Below are 21,566 nucleotides of genomic sequence, written 5' to 3' on the forward strand. Positions count from 1 at the left end.
CTATATCACTCCTTCCCACCTACCTAAGTCGAAGGTGTTCCTTCCCGACTGCACTGACTTGTGCATGTTGGACATCTCCAGAACCCAACCCGAACCAATGGTGGTGACTGTCGAAGACAGAACATGGGAGATTGCAGAGGAGGATAGGATTGTTGAGTCAAGGTTTGAGCAGTCTGGGAGTCTCGCTGAGGAAGCCTACAATCCAAGTGATTGCATTCTGTCAGCAGGCCAGGCTAGGCCAAGTGTAGAATTTCCAGAGAGGGTAGAGCTGTGTGTGATCGAGGGAGATAGATTTGAGCAAGGGGCAGATGATTTGGCGGCTGTAGGACAGGACTTTGCCAACCTCCAATTTTTCAATGACCAAGATCCAGGGGACACAACAGTCAACTGGTTTGATTATGAGGAATCGGTAGAGGCTACCGAGTGGCTGGATGATCAACCAGATGTTGTGGAAGAATTCCAACTAGAACAGGGCCCGGCAGGGGCGAGAATATCAGTTGTGGCCGGAAGGGCCGGAAGTCAAAATGAATCGCCGGAGAGCGCCAGTGTCATGAATTTCACTCAGGATTAGAGCATTTTGAATACAGGAATTGATGAACAGCCAGCTGTACTGACACAGTTGGAACAAGAAAGGTTTGAGGATTCTGAGAGAATCAGGAAAGCTAAGGCCCACGTGGGGACTGAAACTGCTGTGTGCACAGAGACAGAGAATGCTGCGAGCATATGGATGGAGGGTACTGTGAGTACGAGAACGGTTATACCGGAGCCGGACAGGTGTCTGTCGGCTGCCGATGGAATGTGGTGGGAGGACGATGACCTATGTCTTGCCCACACGGACAAGGATTGGGGAAGTAACCAACCAGATGATACTTGGTACATCGGCGAAGTCGATCATATGACTAGGATTGGATGGTATTTCAAGCCTCCACACTTAGATCAACCAGAGGCGTCTGGAAAGGATAGGGAAGCGGAGAAGCAGAAAGAAAAGCAACTCAAAGATGAGGCCATCTTGAGACAGTTGAAAAAGATACAAACAGACATCTCCATCTGGGGACTGCTTATGGCTTCTCGAGTACATAGATAGGCCGTCCTTTCAGCCATGGATAAGGCCAAACTCTCGATAGACACCACGCCGGAGCAGTTAGTTGGATTGGTTTTTCCGGGAGGAGGTTCCCCGATGTTGACCTTTTCCGACAAAGAACTATCGCCTGAGGGCGTAAATCACAACAAACCTCTCTACATCTCTGTGGAATGTAGAGGTAAATGGGTACCAGTGGTTCTTGTCGACACGAGATCTGCCATTAATGTGTGCCCGCCAAGGATGGCATATGCAATCGGGTTGAAGCCCGTGGACTTCGTGCCAACTGCCCAGGTGATTCGGGCGTATGATAACACAAGCAGGGAGGTGATGGGGGCTGTCAAAATTCAGACCCAGGTTGGTCCAGGACAGCACGAGATTGATTTGCATATCTTAGACGTTCCCGCAACCTTTAACCTACTTTTGAGGCGACCGTAGTTGCACCAGGTAAAGGCAGTTTCTTCCACCTTGCACCAGATATTGAAATACCCCCACGGGAAGGGGGTGGCTATAGTTTTTGGGAATTCATCGATCCATCCGCCACCAGAGGTGTCCACACCGATTTTGGAAATTGAGCATGGCATGGAGGACGTCTTCTTATTAGGATTTACCTTGGCCGAGGCCTGGGTCGTTCAGAACATCTTGGCTGATAATAAGGGGTTGTACGTCAGTGCACAGTCAGTGTATCTCATGAACAAACTTCAGCACATCCCTGGGATGGGATTGGGAAAGAGTGGCCGGAAGGGCGTCACAGCATTGGCCGAAGTGCCACACAACCCACATACCTTTGGCTTGGGTTACCTGGCTGCCAAAGAGGATTGGATAAGGGAAGGCGAGGAAATGGCCGGGAGAGCCAGAGCAAAAAAGGTCGGGAAGCCTTATGAGCTAATGCACCGACCCATTCAGGGTACCCTAAACAAAGGCTTCGTTCGGAAGGGGGAGGACTTTCCTTTTTGTGGCTTCCCAGAGCCGTGGCTGAACGCAGAGAGAAAGCGCGTACTAGGCTTTGAGATCTTCTTTGATCTGCAGTTATCCGGGGATGATGTTGCCGAAGAGCAGACAGACCCATTGGCTGAGACTGAGCGGAATAAAAAAGTGGAGTTTGAGGACACCGAAAGTGAAATGGGGGTAGCGCTGGCATGTCTACTTTCAGATCCTCCGATCGAACAGAAGTGCTTGGGGGATAACTTCTCGGTATGCATGATCAGGAATGGAACGGCTGCGGGCCTACTAGCAAACATTTTGGATGCATCCATTGCACCCTACAGGAATGCATGTATCAGTTTGTTAGTTTGGGCATCAGGCCTGCAGGCATCAGTTCAGTGTTTGAGAATCAGTTATCTGCGGGTATCAGATTTAGTTTTCGGGGACAGTGATTCGGGGATAATAATCAGTGTTTGAGAACAATATTTTCAGCATATCAACCGTGTGTTGTGATGCCCAAGTGTGTGTTGTATGTTTATTTGAAGCCGTTATGCTATCCGTTTGTCTGGTTATTTATTTCCTTATTGCTTTATTTATCTTTTTGCTAAGGGGTAGTTTAGCACAATTGCTTCAGACCAAGCAGATATTCCCCAAGCACCCTGGACAAGAGGTCGCCGACTCAATCGATCTGAGGATCTGGTTGACGGACAGCAAGTGTTTCATTCTCTACCCCCGGTTATCAGACGGAGGCCGAGAAAACGCAGTGTGTTTGAGCAGAGATTACCAGAGCAGTGGTCTACCCTAGCAGTGAACAGTCGGACCGAGGTCTCAGTTTCTGCCATAGAGATAAACATACCAGTCAGTCAGCAGGATCAGCAGAACATGGCCGGGATCAACAGAACATGGCCGGAATGGAAGAAATGATGCGCCAGCTCCAAAAGAGTATGAATCAAATGCAGGAGGACGCTGTCCGCCAAGCGAAGTTCTCTAAACAGCAAGCCACAATCATTGCCCAGCAGGCCGAGTTCATCACTAGACTGCAACAGCAGAACGGAGCATCAGCCTTACATCAAGCTCCTCCCCCACCAGGAGTCCCGCTATCTAAGCAGACACCAATTGTCCAGAATATCCTGCCGAATGCCCAGAACATCTTGCCTAATGTCCAAACCATCCACGAGGACACAGACATTCCAACGGGGCCAGCTCCGGCCCCGCTTCTACCTCAATTGTCCAAAGCACATACGCCTATCAATCATCCGGACTCGCCCTTTAAGTTAGAAGTAGACCCTACTGCACTGAAATTGAGCAAGCTCGAGAAGTTGTTCAAGAAATCCCAAGGGGTAAAGGCTATCCTAGATATCAAGGACGGATATACCGACGTGGCTGTAACGTTGCCAGATAGGTTTAAAATTCCGCAAATCAATCGCTTCGACGGATCTCGGGATCCCATGGTGCATCTCCGGTTATTCTCAGATATACTACGCCCGATGGGCCTCACCAGACCGCAGAAGCTTTCATTATTCGGCCGGACCCTTTCGGGTGTAACCGCTATCTAGTATGCGAAATTAGAGGATGATGTCAAGCGGAGTTGGGATGAAATAGCCGAGGCCTTTGTTGCGCAATACTCTTACAATACCCAAATCGAGATTACAACCCGAGATCTCGAAACAACAAGGCAGGAGCCTAAGGAGAGCTTCTCGGATTTCATAACTCGGTGGAGGGCGAAGGCTTCAATGATGACCCTGAGGCCTACCGACAAAGATCAAATCCGGATGATTGTGCGCAATCTCCAGCCGAAACTGATGCAAAAAATGATCGTACCCCATTTCCCTAGCTTTTCTGATCTAAATGAGATGGGAGTACAGATTGAAGATGCAATAAAACAGGGTCTGATTGACCAAGATAAGGAGGAGCCCCGAAGGACTTTCAACCGCAACAACAACGCAGGCACAAGCAGTGCTGCGAATACAAGGGCTTCGGAAGTCAGCATGGTCACCACCATCCCCCCTCCAAGACCCATAGCAGCCACATCTTTCTCCGGCGCGTCCGGAAGCAATACACAAACAGCCAAATACCAATCCAAAAGCCAAAGAGCCTTCGCCCACTATACATGTCCTTGTCCAAGGCTTTAGGGGTTTTAATCAGAAAAGGACACCTGAAACCCCTAGAGCCACGGCCATTACCAGAAAAACTTCCCCCTACCCACAACCCAGCCAAATATTGCGCATTTCACCAACAGCACGGTCATGACACCAACCAATGCTACTGATTACGTCATGAGATTCAAGATCTCATCGATAATGGGGTGATCCTGCCTCCAAAAAAACCCAACGTCATAACCAACCCTCTCCCTCTGTACAACCAAGCTCCACCTCCCAAACGTATCAACTTCATCCAGACTGGGGTCGTGTCTTACGATCCTAGCATCTATATCACTCCTTCCCACCTACCTAAGTCGGAGGTGTTCCTTCCCGACTGCACTGACTTGTGCATGTTGGACATCTCCAGAACCCAACCCGAACCAATGGTGGTGACTGTCGAAGACAGAACATGGGAGATTGCAGAGGAGGATAGGATTGTTGAGTCAAGGTTTGAGCAGTCTGGGAGTCTCGCTGAGGAAGCCTACAATTCAAGTGATTACATTCTGTCAGCAGGCCAGGCTAGGCCAAGTGTAGAATTTCCAGAGAGGGCAGAGCTGTGTGTGATCCAGAGAGATAGATTTGCGCAAGGGGCAGATGATTTGGCGGCTGTAGGAGAGGACTTTGCCAACCTCCAATTTTTCAATGACCAAGATCCAGGGGACACGACAGTCAACTGGTTTGATTATGAGGAATCGGTAGAGGCTACCGAGTGGCTGGATGATCAACCAGATGTTGTGGAAGAATTCCAACCAGAACAGGGCCCGGCAGGGGCGAGAATATCAGTTGTGGCCGGAAGGGCCGGAAGTCAAAATGAATCGCCGGAGAGCGCCAGTGTCAAGAATTTCACTCAGGATTCGAGCATTTTGAATACATGAATTGATGAACAGCCAGTTGTACTGACACAGTTGGAACAAGAAAGGTTTAAGGATTCTGAGAGAATCAGGAAAGCTAAGGCCCACGTGGGGACTGAAACTGCTGTGTGCACAGAGACAGAGAATGCTGCGAGCATATGGATAGAGGGTACTGTGAGTACGAGAACGGTCATACCAGAGCCGGACAGGTGTCTGTCGGCTGCCGATGGAATGTGGTGGGAGGACGATGACCTATGTCTTGCCCACACGGACAAGGATTGGGGAAGTAACCAACCAGATGATACCTGGTACATCGGCGAAGTCGATCATATGACTAGGAGTGGATGGTATTTCAAGCCTCCACACTTAGATCAACCAGAGGCGTATGGGAAGGATAGGGAAGCGGAGAAGCAGAAAGAAAAGCAACTCGAAGATGAGGCCATCTTGAGACAGTTGAAAAAGATACAAGCAGACATCTCCATCTGGGGACTGCTCATGGCTTCTCGAGTACATAGACAGGCCGTCCTTTTAGCCATGGATAAGGCCAAACTCTCGATAGACACCACGCCGAAGCAGTTAGTTGGATTGGTTTTTCCGGGTGGAGGTTCCCCGATGTTGACCTTTTCCGACAAAGAACTATCGCCTGAGGGCGTAAATCACAACAAACCTCTCTACATCTCTGTGGAATGTAGAGGCAAATGGGTACCAGTGGTTCTTGTCGACACGGGATCTGCCATTAATGTGTGCCCGTCAAGGATGGCATATGCAATCGGGTTGAAGCCCGTGGACTTCGTGCCAACTGCCCAGGTGATTCGGGCATATGATAACACAAGCAGGGAAGTGATGGGGACTGTCAAAATTCAGACCCAGGTTGGTCCAGGACAGCACGAGATTGATTTCCATGTCTTAGACGTTCCCGCAACCTTTAACCTACTTTTGGGGCGACCGTGGTTGCACCAGGTAAAGGCAGTTTCTTCCACCTTGCACCAGATGTTGAAATACCCCCACGGGAAGGGGGTGGCTATAGCTTTTGGGAATTCATCGATCCATCCGCCACTAGAGGTGTCCACGCCGATTTTGGAAATTGAGCATGGCACGGAGGACGTCTTCTTATTAGGATTTACCCTGGCCGAGGCCTGGGTCATTCAGAACATCTTGGCTGATAATGAGGGGTTGTACGTCAGTGCACAGTCAGTGTATCTCATGAACAAACTTCAGCACATCCCTGGGATGGGATTGGGAAAGAGTGGCCGGAAGGGCGTCGCAGCATTGGCCGAAGTGCCACACAACCCACATACCTTTGGCTTGGGTTACCTGCCCACTAAAGAGGATTGGAAAAGGGAAGGCGAGGAAATGGCCGGGAAAGCCAGAGCAAAATTGGCCGGGAAACCTTATGAGCTAATGCACCGACCCATTCAGGGTACCCTAAACAGAGGCTTCGTCCGGAAGGGGGAGGACTTTCCTTTTTGTGGCTTCCCAGAGCCGTGGCTGAACGCGGAGAGGAAGCGCGTACTAGGCTTTGAGATCTTCTTTGATCTGTAGTTATCTGGGGATGATGTTGCCGAAGAGCAAACAGACCCATTGGCTGAGGCTGAGCGGAATAAGAAAATGGAGTTTGAGGACACCGAAAGTGAAATGGGGGTAGCGCTGGCATGTCTACTTTCAGATCCTCCGATCGAACAGAAGTTCTTGGGGGATAACTTCTCGGTATGCATGATCAGGAATGGAACGGCTGCGGGCCTACCAGCAAACATTTTGGATTCATCAATTGCACCCTCTCTCATTTGGCAGTATGAAGAGGGATTTTTGTCAAGCAGCACCGGGTTAGGTAGTGAGCCGGAATCTGATTCCACTGAGTCTTGTGAGTCGGAATCAGGTTCCAGCTCAACTGAGTCTGAGTTCGGTATTCCTGGGGGTGACAACTCGGATGCCACAGTCCTGTCCTAGTCGTCCTTTTCTTTCTCTTTTGAGTTTGTTGTAACCGAAGAATCAGACAATTTGGATGTGCTTAATGAGAATGATGTGGCTATGGTTTCTGAGTATTTTTCTGTGCCCTTGATTTATTGCTTGAATCAGGACTTTCAAAATTTTGATAAAAAAGACGAGGAAGAAATTCCTTCGATTTTGCAACGCTTAATTGATCAAGAGCAGGAAAGATTTGTTAAACCTTTAGTTGATGAAATCACTACTGTGAATGTTGGTACTGAGGAGGACTCGCGGCTGGTCCAGATCGGGTCCACGTTGTCTTCGGGCAAGCGCTTAGTCGCTTTATTAAAAGATTTCAAAGATGTTTTCGCGTGGTCCTATGAAGACATGCCTGGAATCGATCCTGAGATTCTACAGCACCGGATCCCTCTTGACCCCGACCTATCAAACAAAAACTCAGAAGGATCCGCCCAGACTGGGCTCTCAAGATTAAGGAAGAGGTCACAAAACAAATCGATGCAGGCTTTCTGCTGGTATCCGAATACCCGACTTGGTTGGCCAATATTGTTCCGATGCCGAAGAAGGATGGCAGGATCCGGGTGTGCGTGGATTTCAGGGATTTAAACAGAGCCAGTCCGAAGGACGACTTTCCCTTGCCATATATCGATGAGTTGGTGGACTTCACAACGGAGCATGCTTTACTTTCATTTATGGATGGCTTCTCAGGTTACAATCAGATAGTGATGGCACCAGAAGATCGAGAAAAGACTGCCTTCACCACCCCGTGGGGGACATACTGCTATAGAGTGATGCCGTTTGGGTTAAAGAATGCTGGAGCTACATATCAACGGGCCGCGACCACAATATTGCATGACATGATCCACAAAGAGGATGAGGTGTACGTGGACGACATGATTGTCAAGTCCAAAGAAAGAGAGGGCCACTACATCGCCTTGCAAAAGGTTTTTTAAAGGATCAGAGAATTTCGGTTGCGGTTGAATCCTCAGAAGTGTACGTTTGGTGTTACAGCGGGAAAAATGCTGAGGTTTCTGATTACACAAAAGGGCATTGAAGTCGACCCTTCCAAAATCAAGGCCATCATAGAAATTCCACCACCAAGGACTGAAAAGGAGGTGCGAGGCTTTCTGGGTAAAGTGCAATTCATAAGATGGTTTATCTCAAAATTAACCTTGACTTGTGAACCACTTTTTGGTCTCCTGAAGAAAGGAAAGAAATTCCAGTGGGACGGCCGATGCCAAGCTGCTTTTGAACAGATCAAAGAATATTTACAGAACCCGCCCGTGTTGTCACCGCCAGAGCCGGGGAAACCGTTGATATTGTATCTTTCAGTAACTGAGACTACAATGCGTTGTATTCTCGCGCAAGAATCAGAGGACAAGGTGGAGAGAGCCATCTACTATCTGAGCAAGAAGATGCTAGAGTATGAGACTCGCTACACACCGTTGAAGAAGGCTTGCTTAGCCTTGGTATGGGCCACCAGGAAGCTACGGCACTACCTGTTAGCTCACTCCGTAATGTTGGTTTCACGACTCGATCCCATCAAATATCTTTTCGAGAAACCGGCACTTATGGGTAGGCTAGCTCGTTGGTTGATGTTGCTTTCCGAATTCGATCTGAAATATGTAACGCGCAAGTCAGTCAAGGGAAGAGCAGTAGCAGAATTCTTAGCCGATCATCCAGTGAAAGTGAGTGAAGCAGTTGAGTACTTATTCCCAGATGAGGCCATTTTGCATATCGAAGACGAAACTTGGACGATGTACTTTGACGGAGTGTCAAACCAGTACGGATATGAGATAGGTGTGTTGCTGATAGCACCTGACAATTCCCGTATCCCTCTAGCCTTCAAACTCCGATTCAAAGTCTCAAACAACGAAGCAGAATATGAGGCATGCATTGTTGGTCTAGAAGCAGCCCTGGAGCTAGGGGCAAAACGGTTGGACGTCATCGGGGACTCGAACCTTGTTGTGTCTCAAGCAAAAGGAGACTTGAAAGTCAAAGAGGAAAAGATGATAATGTATCACTAAACCTTGGACTTGTTAATTCCTCGGTTTGAGAAGCTAAACTTCGCTCATCTATTAAGAGAGAACAACAGGTTCGCAGACTCATTAGCAACTCTATCTTCCATGATAGACATCCCGTTTGGAGTCCGAATGCATCCAGTCATCATTGACCTGAAGTTTACGCCGGCATACGAATCAATTGCTGCCATAGACGAGGTTTAGGACGAGAACCCCTGGTATTACGACATTTGGAATTTCTTGGAGAAGGAAGCATATCCGCCCGGGGTAAATGCCAAGGATAAAAGGGCAATTAGAAGAATGGCCGTTCAGTTCATCATCTGCGGGGGTAAGCTGTATAAGAGAGGTCATCTGGGAATGCATAAGCTATGTGTAGAAGCTGAAGAATCGAAGCGCCTAATGGAGGCCATCCATGGAGGAGAATATGGAGCACATATGAACGGGGTAATGCTACCGCGGAAGATCCTCAGACAAGGTTACTATTGGTCCACCATGGAGGAGGATTGTATTAGCTTTGTTCGGCGATGCCACAAGTGTCAGATCCATGCAAACCGCATGAATATTCCGCCGTCGAAGCTGTACAACATGACTTCGCCATGGCCATTTTCAGTTTAGGGAATCAATGTGATCGGGGCTGTTACTCCGAAGGGGCCGAATGGGCATGAGTTCATCCTGGTCGCGATAGATTATTTCATGAAGTGGGTTGAAGCCCAATCCTATGCGATGTTGAAGGCTTCACACGTTGCGAAGTTCATCAGAAACAACATCATCTGTCGCTATGGGGTCCCAAACGAGATTATTTCAAATAATGGTTCCGACTTCAAGAAGGAAGTGATTGACTTGTTGGAGAAGTACAACGTGGCTTTTCATAAGTCATCCACATATCAGCCGCAAACCAATGGAGCAGTTGAGGCCGCCAACAAGAACATCAAACACATACTGCAAAAGATTATGGAAACCTACCGGGACTGGCCAGATAAGCTGCCGTTTGCTCTGTGGGGCTACCGAACTTCAATTAGAACTTCTACAGGGGCGACTCCATATTCGTTGGTTTACAGGATGGAGGCCGTTCTGCCTATTGAAATTGAGGTTCCGTCTTTGCAAGTACTGGCCGAGTGTCAGATAGCCGAAGCAGATTGGCAACAGAATAGATTTGAGGAACTCATGATCTTTGATGAGAGAAGACTGAAAGCACTGTACCATGTTCAAGGTTATCAGCGCAGAATTGCCCGGGCTTTCAACAAGAAAGTTAAGTCCAGGAATCTAAAGGAAGGAGATTTGGTACTCAAGGACAACCGAGCTCCCATTCACGACCCTAGGGGTAAGTTCAGACCTAATTGGACTAGCCCCTACATCATCAAGTCAATTTGGTCAGGTGGAGCTGTGGTTCTGATGGACCTGGATGACCTAGAGTTCTCACAACCGATCAACATAGACAAGTTGAAGAAATATTACCCCTGAGAGGCTCGCTAGGCCAAAAACCTGAAAGGGCGACCTAGGCAAAAATTAGAGCATGAAAAAAATTTGAAATTATAAAAACTGAGTTCGCAAGGTTGAAAACCCGCAAAGGGCGGCCTTGGCAAAAGTTAGAGCATAAAAGGAGAATGAAATTACTCGAGTGAACCTAAGCCTGAACTACGTAAGGCTTGATTCCTGTCTTTAGGATACGTAGGCAACCTCATCCTGAAGTTCAACCATAAACTTTTCCCCGATCAACTTTTCCCATTTGATCACCTTGGCCATCTTTGTCTATTCAGCATTCAAGAGTTCAGTTATGATCTCCGATGCAGTGCTTTCCAGACTAGGGGCAACTTTCCGTTGCCATGAAGTGTTGCGGTGCTATTCAGACCAGGGGCAACTTTCCAGTTGCTGGGATCTGGGGGTGTGCACCTCAGCGACAGATTTCAGGCATGCCCAGTTCTGATCCATATTGAAAATGGTTTTGAAAAATTTTAATAAAAGTTGACTTTGTTCAAATTAATCTTTTTACAACTAAGACCATTTTTGGACCAAAGCGGAAAATTTTCAGTACCCACAACCTTCAATTTCATTGATTTCAATACAGAGTTCTCCGGCTCTTGCATACAAATTGAAGTTGTTTTTTATTACATTCATAAGGAAAACTTGAAAGTACTGATAAAGCAATAAATCCGGGGCATAGATAAGTCAGGTGTTCCTGTACCCCCTCCTAGAGCTGGTCGAAGCCTCTGATGCCAAGCTGGGCCCAATCTGCGCCTCTTCATTGAGCCAATCTATGCACTCGTCAGACAAAGTGCAACTGAAAGTGGGAGCGGGGGGCAGGAGCTCTCTAGTCCTCCACGCTGCGGCCTGCTGAGCAAGCTGCGCATCTCGGGCTGGGAATGTAGCTGGGTATTCTATCCCCTCTGGCGGGCAAATCTGATCATGGCCGAATTGGCGCTGGAACCGGAACCGGAAGTAGAGCACATAGTGAGTTAAGCCAATCAACTGAATCCCAGTCTGCCGGGACATGCTATAACCCATTGCCGGTAGGTTGAGCCAAGGGCACCGCCAATCAATACGGTCTGCGGGCAAGCTACGCATCCAATCAAACCACCAGCCTTTGCGGTCTGCATGCCATGTAGTTCATGTTGTTGCATGTTTAGCCTTTGCATTGCGTATGCTAGGTTGTTAGGAGCATTGTGCATGCCATGATATGTCATTCCTCGCATTGTGTATGCTAGGTTGATAGTCGCATGAGTATGCCTTAGTTCACGAGCATTGCGCATGCCACGTAGTGTTAGCATTGTATATGCTAGGTGCATGTTTGCATTTTATCCCTTGCATGCTTGCATCACTTGGTTGCATTACACTTAGGATTGCATGCTAGTCGCATTTGCACGTGCCATGCATTGCTTGTTGTATTGTGCATGGAGTAGGGTTTAGCCCAAGCCCGGGAAACGAGGGACGTTTCATACTCCGAGTGACGGAACGTGTCTCAATTTTTGGTCGCCGACACTCGGGATTACCTATGATGGAGTTTAGGCCTTGTTGTGTTTCCATGTGCATTCATTTTACATTGAGTCGTGCAATTCAACTCCTCGGTCATCATGCATCGAGATGCGTGATTGGTGGCATGAGGATCGAAGTGTGCATATATATGTGAAAATACTTTGCCATGCCCCTTTCTTGCTCTCTGGTGCATCAAATCCGAAATCAGCAGCCTTCTAAAGCTTCGCACAGCATTCCAGGATTAATTGCAAACAGAGGCGAATCGGGACATCGCAATAGATTTCCGCGCAAGGCAACTCGAGCATGCATCTTTCATCATTCGGAACAGAGCTGAGGCGGTCCATGAATTTGCATACTAGTTTATTTGCTTTCCTAGTTAATTTGTTAATTAATTAGGGTTTTGTAATATTTAATTATTCATTCGGACTGTAATTATTTATTCGGACTGTATTATTTATTCGGACCCTCCGAGCGAGGGCACAATTGTAATAAGTGTGCGTGCGTGTGATGTATGTCTTCCAAACTCACGTCTTTCTCCCTTTTATTTACCAGCTTATGATGGTTAGATTAAGGCATGTTTCAATTAGCATACAGTATGATAGCATGTTTGCATTCATTCATCTGTCTTGCATGCACCAGGCTCGGTGCATCATACTAACTGCATTTGTATTTCAATTCCAAAGTTGAATACATGTTAGCTGTAGCATCATCATATGCCATCTTAGAATAGCCGAGCCTATTGTAGTTGCATTTTCGCATGTGTTGCATTAGGCATTTCTGTATAGTTAGGATCATGCATGGATTTCTAACATAGCTTCTGTTTTGGCTTAGAGTACTCGGTAAGTTTTATGTTTTAGCATCCTTGCATGTGTGTGAGTGACTGCCATGATAGCATGCTTACCATGAGGCTAATTGCTTATGTGATATAACTGCCTGAATGCCTGTGGGTGAAGGTTGGGTTATTTGGATTGAAACAATTCATTAAATGCGAGTTTTAAGCCCACTTGAGAGTGGCAAAATCATTTTTTCTAAGCCCACCCGAGGGTGGCAAATCTACGTCTTAGCCTATTTACGAGTAGCACCATCAAACCATTTTCAAATAAACAAACACGAGATGTTTTGTTCCAATTCAGGCGATCCAGTCTATACTTGTATGCTGTGCGCATCACATAGTAAATCTAGGCTAATAACCGGAATAAGAACGCATAATGTTTTCAAAACTAGGTATCATGGTTAGTAGAGGTCGATCTTTGATCGGTCGAGCGGGGGTGCTCACGAAGTGACCTTCCCCAATCGTACCCAAGTTCCCGAGCCGAGGCAACTTTGGTGATGACAGACACATGGCCTTTTCAAAATAAAATATTTAGGTGGCGACTCTGTATCTGGCAAAGCAGTCCATGTTCGGCACTTCTTTCAAAAAAATCTGTTTTCAAAAACGATTTGCCGAATTTGGACTCTTTGATGATTCATCAGTCTTGCATTGCACTCTGCGAGATTAGATACAGGACCGTGACATTGAGTCCTGAACTGTAGTGAACCCAATGAACAAAACGGGATTCTCTCCCGGGACGTTCGGAGACGTCTACAATAAGTTACTACGGTAACCTGGGCCAACTATGAAGTTACGGTCCTCTTCCATGATGTTGCCAACCGGTGGCTAGATGTCTTTGAAAAAGTGATTCAACCAGGAAATTTATGTGGTTTTGTCATTTTTCCATCTTTCTGCTAACAACTAGCCAGTCTTGGCGTTATACCAAGAGCCATGTTTCCTTGCCTCACGGAAAGCTCTCTGGAGGACAATAACAACAGCATGTTCCTCAACAGTTAGAAAGGCGGGGTCGAAAATATAGTCTCTGCAGGAACTAAGACACAGCAACACCAAAACATCCTCGAGAGTAGGGACAGTTTCTCCCTAAGAAATATAGAGTGTGATTGCCTCGGCTCCAGCAGGAAACGATGACGTCTGTGTTGGTCTGCACTTTGTGCATGAAAAGCTCCCTCGATATCATAATGACATTAAGAATTCAAACAGCCCTCAGACGCTGCTCAAAGGCATCATCCTTGATAATATCATCCACACAAAGAGGCTAGTCAACCGAAAGGCCGGAGTGAGTGCGGTAGTAGATGTAAGAGTGGGGAAAGTCATCACGTTTAATACGGAACCACAATACAAAAGTAGGATTGACCATGTCGGCTCTTCCGTAGAAGCCTCAACAAATGCGAGTTGGAGCTCCTCCAAAGTGAGAACAGCGAGAACAAGTATTACGTTTAGTAATTTCAATATTATGAAAAAACTCACATTTATCTCTCAATACATAATACATGTACGTTTATACTTAGTGTTTTATGTAATTCACATTAGAATAAGACATTTGGGTGTATATATATATATATATAAAGAAAAGGAAATAATGAAATAGTTAATAACATCACTATTTAGTATTCATGGGTGTTTCACCCTTTTTTTCATATAAACTATATAAGAGAATTGATAATTCGAGAAATACCATTTGGGGATATAAACGTGGCACATTATCACAAGGTCTGAACTTTCCAGAAATAACAAAAAAGTTCATCTTGGCAACAGCCAAATTTGCATTGGCAATAGGAGGTGTCACCATAACCCAGAAGGCAGTTACTGACCGTTTTAAAATTCAAAATTTTTAGTTACTCTAATTATCACATCACAAACCTTTATATTCCACTGTGAATCAACATCAACATCAAATCTTCCAAACCTCTGATAATTCACTACCCTCTTCCCCTTTTTGACATCCGAAATCTTCATCTTCAAAATGGACCAAAATGAAGGAATCGGAATTAAAATCTACAACGCATCCCCACAACTCAACCCATCCCTTTACCCATCTTCTCCCCAATCCATCACGGCCGCCGCCGCTCCTCCACCGCCCACTGGCCGGAAAAGACGGGCGGTGGCGAGCGGAGTTCAAAAAACACTCTCCAAAACCTCAATGCTCGCCAACTTCCTCCCAACCGGAACCCTTCTCACCTTCGAGATGGTCCTCCCAACCGTCTATGGCACGGGCCAATGCTCTCAGGTCACCACTCTCATGACCAACCTCTTACTTGGCCTCTGCACTCTCTCCTGCTTCTTCTTCCACTTCACTGACAGTTTTCGGGGACCAGATGGGAATGTTTATTATGGGTTTGTGACTCCGAAAGGGTTGGCGGTTTTCAAGTCTGGGCTTGGCGTGGAAGTTCCGAAAGATGAGAGGTACAAAATTGGGTTTACAGATTTCGTTCATGCTTTGATGTCTGTGATGGTTTTTGTGGCAATTGCTTTCTCGGATCATCGAGTGACCAAGTGTTTGTTCCCGGGACATGGGAAGGAAATGGAAGAGGTGATGGAGAGTTTTCCTCTAATGGTTGGTGTAATTTGCAGTGGACTGTTTCTTGTCTTCCCCAACACTCGATATGGCGTCGGATGCATGGCCGCCTGATTATCGGTTCTTGAATTTGTATAGAAACCACTAAGAAGGATTGTGTTTAATTTTATGACTGGTTTATGTGTTTTTAGATTTTTTTCGGTTGATTATTGGTGTCAAATATTAAAAACTTGTGTGCTATTGTTCTATTCGTGGTGTAATGTAACTTTGGTAATTGATCTCTGAAATGTTTGTTGTTTTAGATTGTGTTTGAATTTTGAGGTTTGAAAGGGAAGAAAAAATAAATGAAATAGAATCTAAATATTTTTCTCAAATTATTTTTTTTTCTTTTACAAATTTCCAATAAATTAGTAATTATTCTGTCTTCTATAAATTTTACGTTGACGGTGTGTCCAACCAATAACAGAAAGTCAAGAATTACATAGTACTAAAAATAAGAAAATTGTGGAACATTACATGATCTTATTAGATAGACACATGATCATGTGATATTCTTGACCTATAGGATAATTTTTGCCAATTGAAGGGTAATATTTTGTCTAGAGTCTGACAAATCATTTGTCCTAATGACAATTCGTATCTTTTACCATTTTTTTTTTTCCTTTTTCTAATATATATAGAAAAAATATCTTTTTGGAAATAGAGCGCCATGTGCCCTGCTCTTGAAGAAATATAGTTTTACATGTACATGCTCTTGTGATTTTTTTTTTTTTTAATTTAAAAAGATTATTAGTAAATAAAAGATTTTGGATAACAAAATTTTAAATTGTGGCAAGATGTAGTAAGCTTTAAATTTTGTTATCATTTAGGCTCACTTGGGAAGGATGGAATGATGCAACAAATGTGAGATTGATTGAATAGCTGTGTAATTTCGTTTTCATTAATTTGTTTGGATATATGTTAAAAACGTTTCAAGAACATAATTTGTGAATTGCATCCGCTCACTATAGTGTTTCAGATACGAATAGATCCCTCAGGTTATTGTTAAACCTAGGCTTGATTTGGAAAGTGGGTTGGCTTTTTAACTTTTTGATTTTTTTTTTTACTATTTTAACCTGGGGTTAAAAAGCCTAGTTTGAGAAGAGTTTTTGACTTTTTTTTTAGAAAAAAAATGTAATGATTATAAGTTGAATGTGTTGTTTTGTCATATTGAGACTAAAAACCTATTTTGTTTTTGTGACTATTTTAGCCCCAAACCCACTTCCCAAACAATGGCTTAAGGCCCCGTTTGTTTGGGGCTATAGGGAGAGGATTGAGATTGATAGTGAGGTGGGACTACTACATGAGATGTTTGTTTTGAGAGATGGGGCGGGGACTCCTAATCGCTTGGTATTAGTAAAGGCTTTGGAAAGGGGATTGTGATGGAAGAGGTAGAGATGGTATTAGAAAAATAGTGAGGGGATTAGAAATTTTTTTATTTTTTTTATTTTTTATATATTGGGAATTTTTTTTAAAATATTAATGTTTAATTTTTTATATTTTTTTATTTGTTTTATTATTTTATATAAAAATAATTTAACAATTCCTACACTAACAACTATCATCAAAACAAACACAATTTTACTTAATCCCCTCACTATCAATCCCTTCACTAACAATCCTCTCACTATTAATCCCCTTGCTATCAATCCCCTCCATTTTATCTCTGAAAACAAACGGGGCCTAAGAAGTCTATTCAACTAGTTCGTATCGATAATAAATAAACAATATACATTTTTCATATTTTAATTAGTGAAAAATAAGGAGTACCATTAGAATTATTCTAATAAGGCGGCTCTTCCCTTCTACTATATACCCCGCTCGATTTGGAGAGCCTTGATTTGCGAGAGAAAGAGAGAGGAATATGAATAAAATCAAGTTTGAGTTGAACAATTCTTGAAGTGCTCTGTTTATTGGTGAAATATATCGTGCCGAAACGATTCCTCTTCCATTGCATGACTCTAGAAACCTATTGGATCTATCCAAACAATCTAATAATAGATTCAGTTCTTTTTTCTTTTGTTTTTTTTGTTTTTTGTTTTTTTTTTAACAAACAAATTCTCATTTTGGTTTAGTACTAATCTTAAAGACTTCGACACGTCCAATGAATGAACTCAAACACAGCAACAGGGCAGAGACAATTAACAACATCGTAAATGTAGCCTGCATAGCCATACAATTATTACATCAAAAGGATAGAGGCAAAAAGCCAACTGGACTCAATATTGCGTGAAATTTATTGACTTGATGGAAAATGTGACTTTAAGCATGACCCCATAAAATTTCAAGAACCCCAGGTGAATTTTGGATACATTCCATCGTTTAGGCCGGTAAATTCGTGAATTTGTCATTTTGTGAAAGATTTGAAACTTTAACTACTCCTAGCGTAGACCTCGGAATATTTCGTCCAAACTGCTATTATCGTAGAAGCATATATAAATAGTTTTTTTTTTAATTTATTATAATATTTGTATTTTTGGTAATTTTCATTTTATTTCCTTATTTCGTATTGCTTGTTACGAAAAAACCAATTCTGATTGTTTTCTACCAAGTTAGGTCTGTCTTTACTTATAAGCAATGGATCACCTTAGAGCTCTTCAGTTATTGGAGAATTAATATATTTCGAGTTTTGTAGTATTTTATTCCAACCTTGAGGTATTTTTTGAGAATCAACTATTATTAAACTTCTATTCTCGATATGCTTTATGAATCAACTAGTCTAAAGATAAATCTTATTTCCAATATTAAGTTTTCAATCAACAAGTTCAAAGATTATTACTATCTTATGTTTTCGCTAGATCAATAACTTTGAAAGAGAAAATATGAATCAAATAGAAATTGAATTGGAGAGAAATTGAATCCGAATCCTCTAGAGTTTATTGTATGGCAGAGAGTTTTTTTTTTTTTTTTTGCTTTTAATATAAAATGAATAGAAGTAAACCATCAAATCATATAGAATTAAATTTCAGTCATATAAAAATAACTCTAAGATCATTTTGGAAAAAATCATTCTGGAGAATCCAGATTCAAAGAACCTGCCCCCTTCCTGGATGGCACATGAAGAATATCAAGAAGAGATGAAAAGACAAGAAAGTGGAAATAAGGAGAATTAAGAAAAAGCAAAGTTCACAAAAGGGTTAAGAATATTCTTTGTTTTTAAATTTCCCTAAAAGTTGTCCTAATGCACTTTTGATACAAGAGAATTTCAAGACACAAGAACATGATCCTATAATTGGGAGTACTTTGAAATATATATATATATATATAAAGGATTTAAAAATAGAAAATCTTGATTCCAAAAGTAATGGGGAAAATAAAGGGTCACAGCCAACATGATCCAAATTTGGGGTGACTGCTGTGACTGTTGTGCAGTAAGATGAGCCTATTTTGATATTCATTTCAATAATTCAAACCGTTTATATTTTAGAGTGTATCGATTAGAACATACTTATAAAAAATCAAATTAATTAAATATCGTTAACCCTTTCATTCACTCACATTTGTATTCATTTTAATACTACAAATCACACTGTTTCAAAACAATAAAATAAATAATAATAATAATAATACTATAAATCACAATTGTCATTTACTTTTGTAGATACAAATGTGAGTGGATGAAAGGATTACCGATATCCAATTAACTTGATTTTTTAAGGGTATGTTATACTTGATATATTCTAAAATATGAACAATTTAAATTATCAAAATGAATCCATTTGACTGCACAATAGCCATCCCAAATCCTTGTGGTCATGCTGAGGCTAGTTTAAGAACACAAAGTGAAAAGGGTGTTGTAATATTCCATCTCTTTCCCCAAATTTAAGAGGGGCAAAGAGAAGACAAGACGTTTATTTTGTGGTAATAAACAATTTTTTTTCTTATTTGTGGTAGCCAAAATAAAAAGTACATCTATTTTCTTTCACTTTTGTTATCTTATATGCATTGAAATTTTACATATATTATGCTTGTTTTTGGTCATATAACTTCATAAATAAATAAATAAACATTTCATGTTAATCTACTGAGCTACGATCGCACCCAAAAAAACAAGCAGCTCCAATATTAGGCCCAAAAATAGTACGAAGAAGTCTGCCATGTAAAAGTGAATTAAATTCACAACCTTATCAAAAATATATATGTAAGGGTGAATTATAATAATTTCTATAGTTTGAAATTTGTGTCATTTTGATCACTGACTTTTCAATTCTAATACATTTGACTTTAAATTTTGAATGTTGTTCCAAATAAGAATAATTAAAGATACCATTGTTCAATTTTAATGACAAAGTCGTCAATTTAATAAAATATAAACTAATTTTTAAAAAGGTTATCTGCATCGTAGTTAGATGACCCATAGTTATAGTCTGGTCGAAGTCCATGAATATTAAGGTCATGTTTGATTGGAAGTTTGGAAGGGAAAATTTGATTATCAATCCATGGGACCCACCAAATCCATATTTGGGTGCAACAAAATATCATGGGATTAGCAATTCCATGGGCATGTTTGATTGGAAGGATTAAAGCATAGGATTGGGATTATTAATCCGTGGGCCCAATCATCCTATGTTTGTTTTGACATTTTAGTTTAGGATTATTAATCCAATGGATAATTAATCCAACAAATTTGTAGGATTATTAGTAATGGGGTAGGGGTGGGATAACTAATACCACACTAATTTAATAGGATTATTAATACCTCACTATTAGTGTTGTGAATCAAACATGGCCTGAGAGTATTAATCCCCTCCCATGGTGGGATTAACAGTCAATTCCCATGCAAAGGTTGGGATAGCTAATCCCTTCATACAAATTGATGGTTAAATTATCATTTTGCCCTCCACTTTACAAAACCAACAGAATTATATTATATGTGATGAGGGTTTTTAGGTAATTTTATAGATTTAGTCCTAACTAACTAATACCACCACACTAGTACACAAATAAATACACTTTATCTCACATCTCCAACCTAATACCATCACGCCAATAATATTTTCACTCAATCTCACCGCACTTATAATCCCATTCAACCTAATCCATCAAACAAGCGAGGCCTAAATCTGATGATTGTTTTTCCAGTGCTATTATGTATGGGAATGAGATCTTATTTTAATAATTTGAACTGTTTATTTTTTAGAGTATATCAAGTATAGCATACCTACCAAAAATAAGTTGATCGGATATTGATAGTCCTTTTATCACATTTGTATTTGAGAATGTAATTTTTGGTGAAAATTGGGCTGAGCTGTGAGATGGACTTTGTGGCCCAAAGTACGAAGGATTGTGTAAAAAAGGCCGAAAAGTTACTCCGGCCTAGGAGAGATAAAGTTACTCCGGTTCAAGAGTGATAAAGTTACTCCGGCCCAGAAGAGATGTTGAGTTACTTCGGTCCGTGCAACTTGGAGTTAGGCCGGTCTCAGAAATAGTCCGGTCATGATGTATTTTGGGTAGGTCAGTTGGGATGTTGTTATTCAGTAGATCGGTCCAAACACACCATGGTTCGTGTATGAGAGAACCGAGATATGGTGCAGCAAGAGGAAGAACCGAACTACTGTTAGTACAGCCTACTCTGTGACTCAGTATAGCCAGGTTTATCTCAGTCGTATGGCAGTTCGGCCGTAGTTAAAACCATCCCACTTGGTTTAAGCAATGGGGGGTGTAAAAGGATAAGCATTATCCTTTAGGAGTATGGATCCTAGGAGGACTCTGCATGGAGAAATAACAGTCCTGCTAGGATTGTGCCACTCAAAACCTATAAAAGCTCACAAGCATCACCTTGGAGGAGATAACATAACACAACATACAATTTTGCTTACTGAATACATTGAGCTTTGTCTATTTGTCAAATTTTCTGACTTAGGCATCGGAGAGGTTTCCGGCACACACCCGCCGACTAGCTCACGTTTGTGTTTTCAGGTGACAAAGCGACATCGTACGGAGGAGCGCGGACTTAGTCAACAGGATTATACGAGGAGAATTATTTCTTCCCCGTACAGTATTGAAAAAAATAAATGATAAGTATGATTTTAAGAATAAAATGGAATACAAATATGTTTTGATGCAAGCGCTACTAATGTCCAATAAACTTAAATTTTTTTTTTTGGCAAATGTATTGTACATAATGGACTCTAAAAAAAATACAATTTGAATTATGAAAATAGTACCCAAACAAACCTTAATGGCCGTACAATGCACTGAATAAATTATTTAATTTATTATAACCGATATATCATAATCTTATAATTATT

The 21,566-nt window shown here is 42.5% G+C and overlaps 1 protein-coding gene across 1 annotated transcript; it reads left to right on the forward strand.

Moving 5' to 3' along the window:
- The first annotated feature begins 14,628 nt into the window (after positions 1-14,628).
- Positions 14,629-15,435, forward strand: LOC114323304 (protein DMP9-like). Its single transcript, XM_028270877.2, has one exon. The coding sequence runs from the start codon at positions 14,725-14,727 to the stop codon at positions 15,388-15,390; it is 666 nt and encodes a 221-aa protein (XP_028126678.2). The 5' UTR covers positions 14,629-14,724; the 3' UTR covers positions 15,391-15,435.
- The last annotated feature ends 6,131 nt before the right edge of the window (positions 15,436-21,566 follow it).

Source organism: Camellia sinensis, chromosome 11 (genome assembly GCF_055761805.1).
Source record: "Camellia sinensis isolate YWXY chromosome 11, ASM5576180v1, whole genome shotgun sequence".
In the NCBI taxonomy this organism is placed as follows: domain Eukaryota; kingdom Viridiplantae; phylum Streptophyta; class Magnoliopsida; order Ericales; family Theaceae; genus Camellia; species Camellia sinensis.

Bases quoted from the DNA above. Each gene is read 5' to 3' on its own strand.
- LOC114323304 (XM_028270877.2), top strand. From the start codon at position 14,725: ATGGACCAAAATGAAGGAATCGGAATTAAAATCTACAACGCATCCCCA.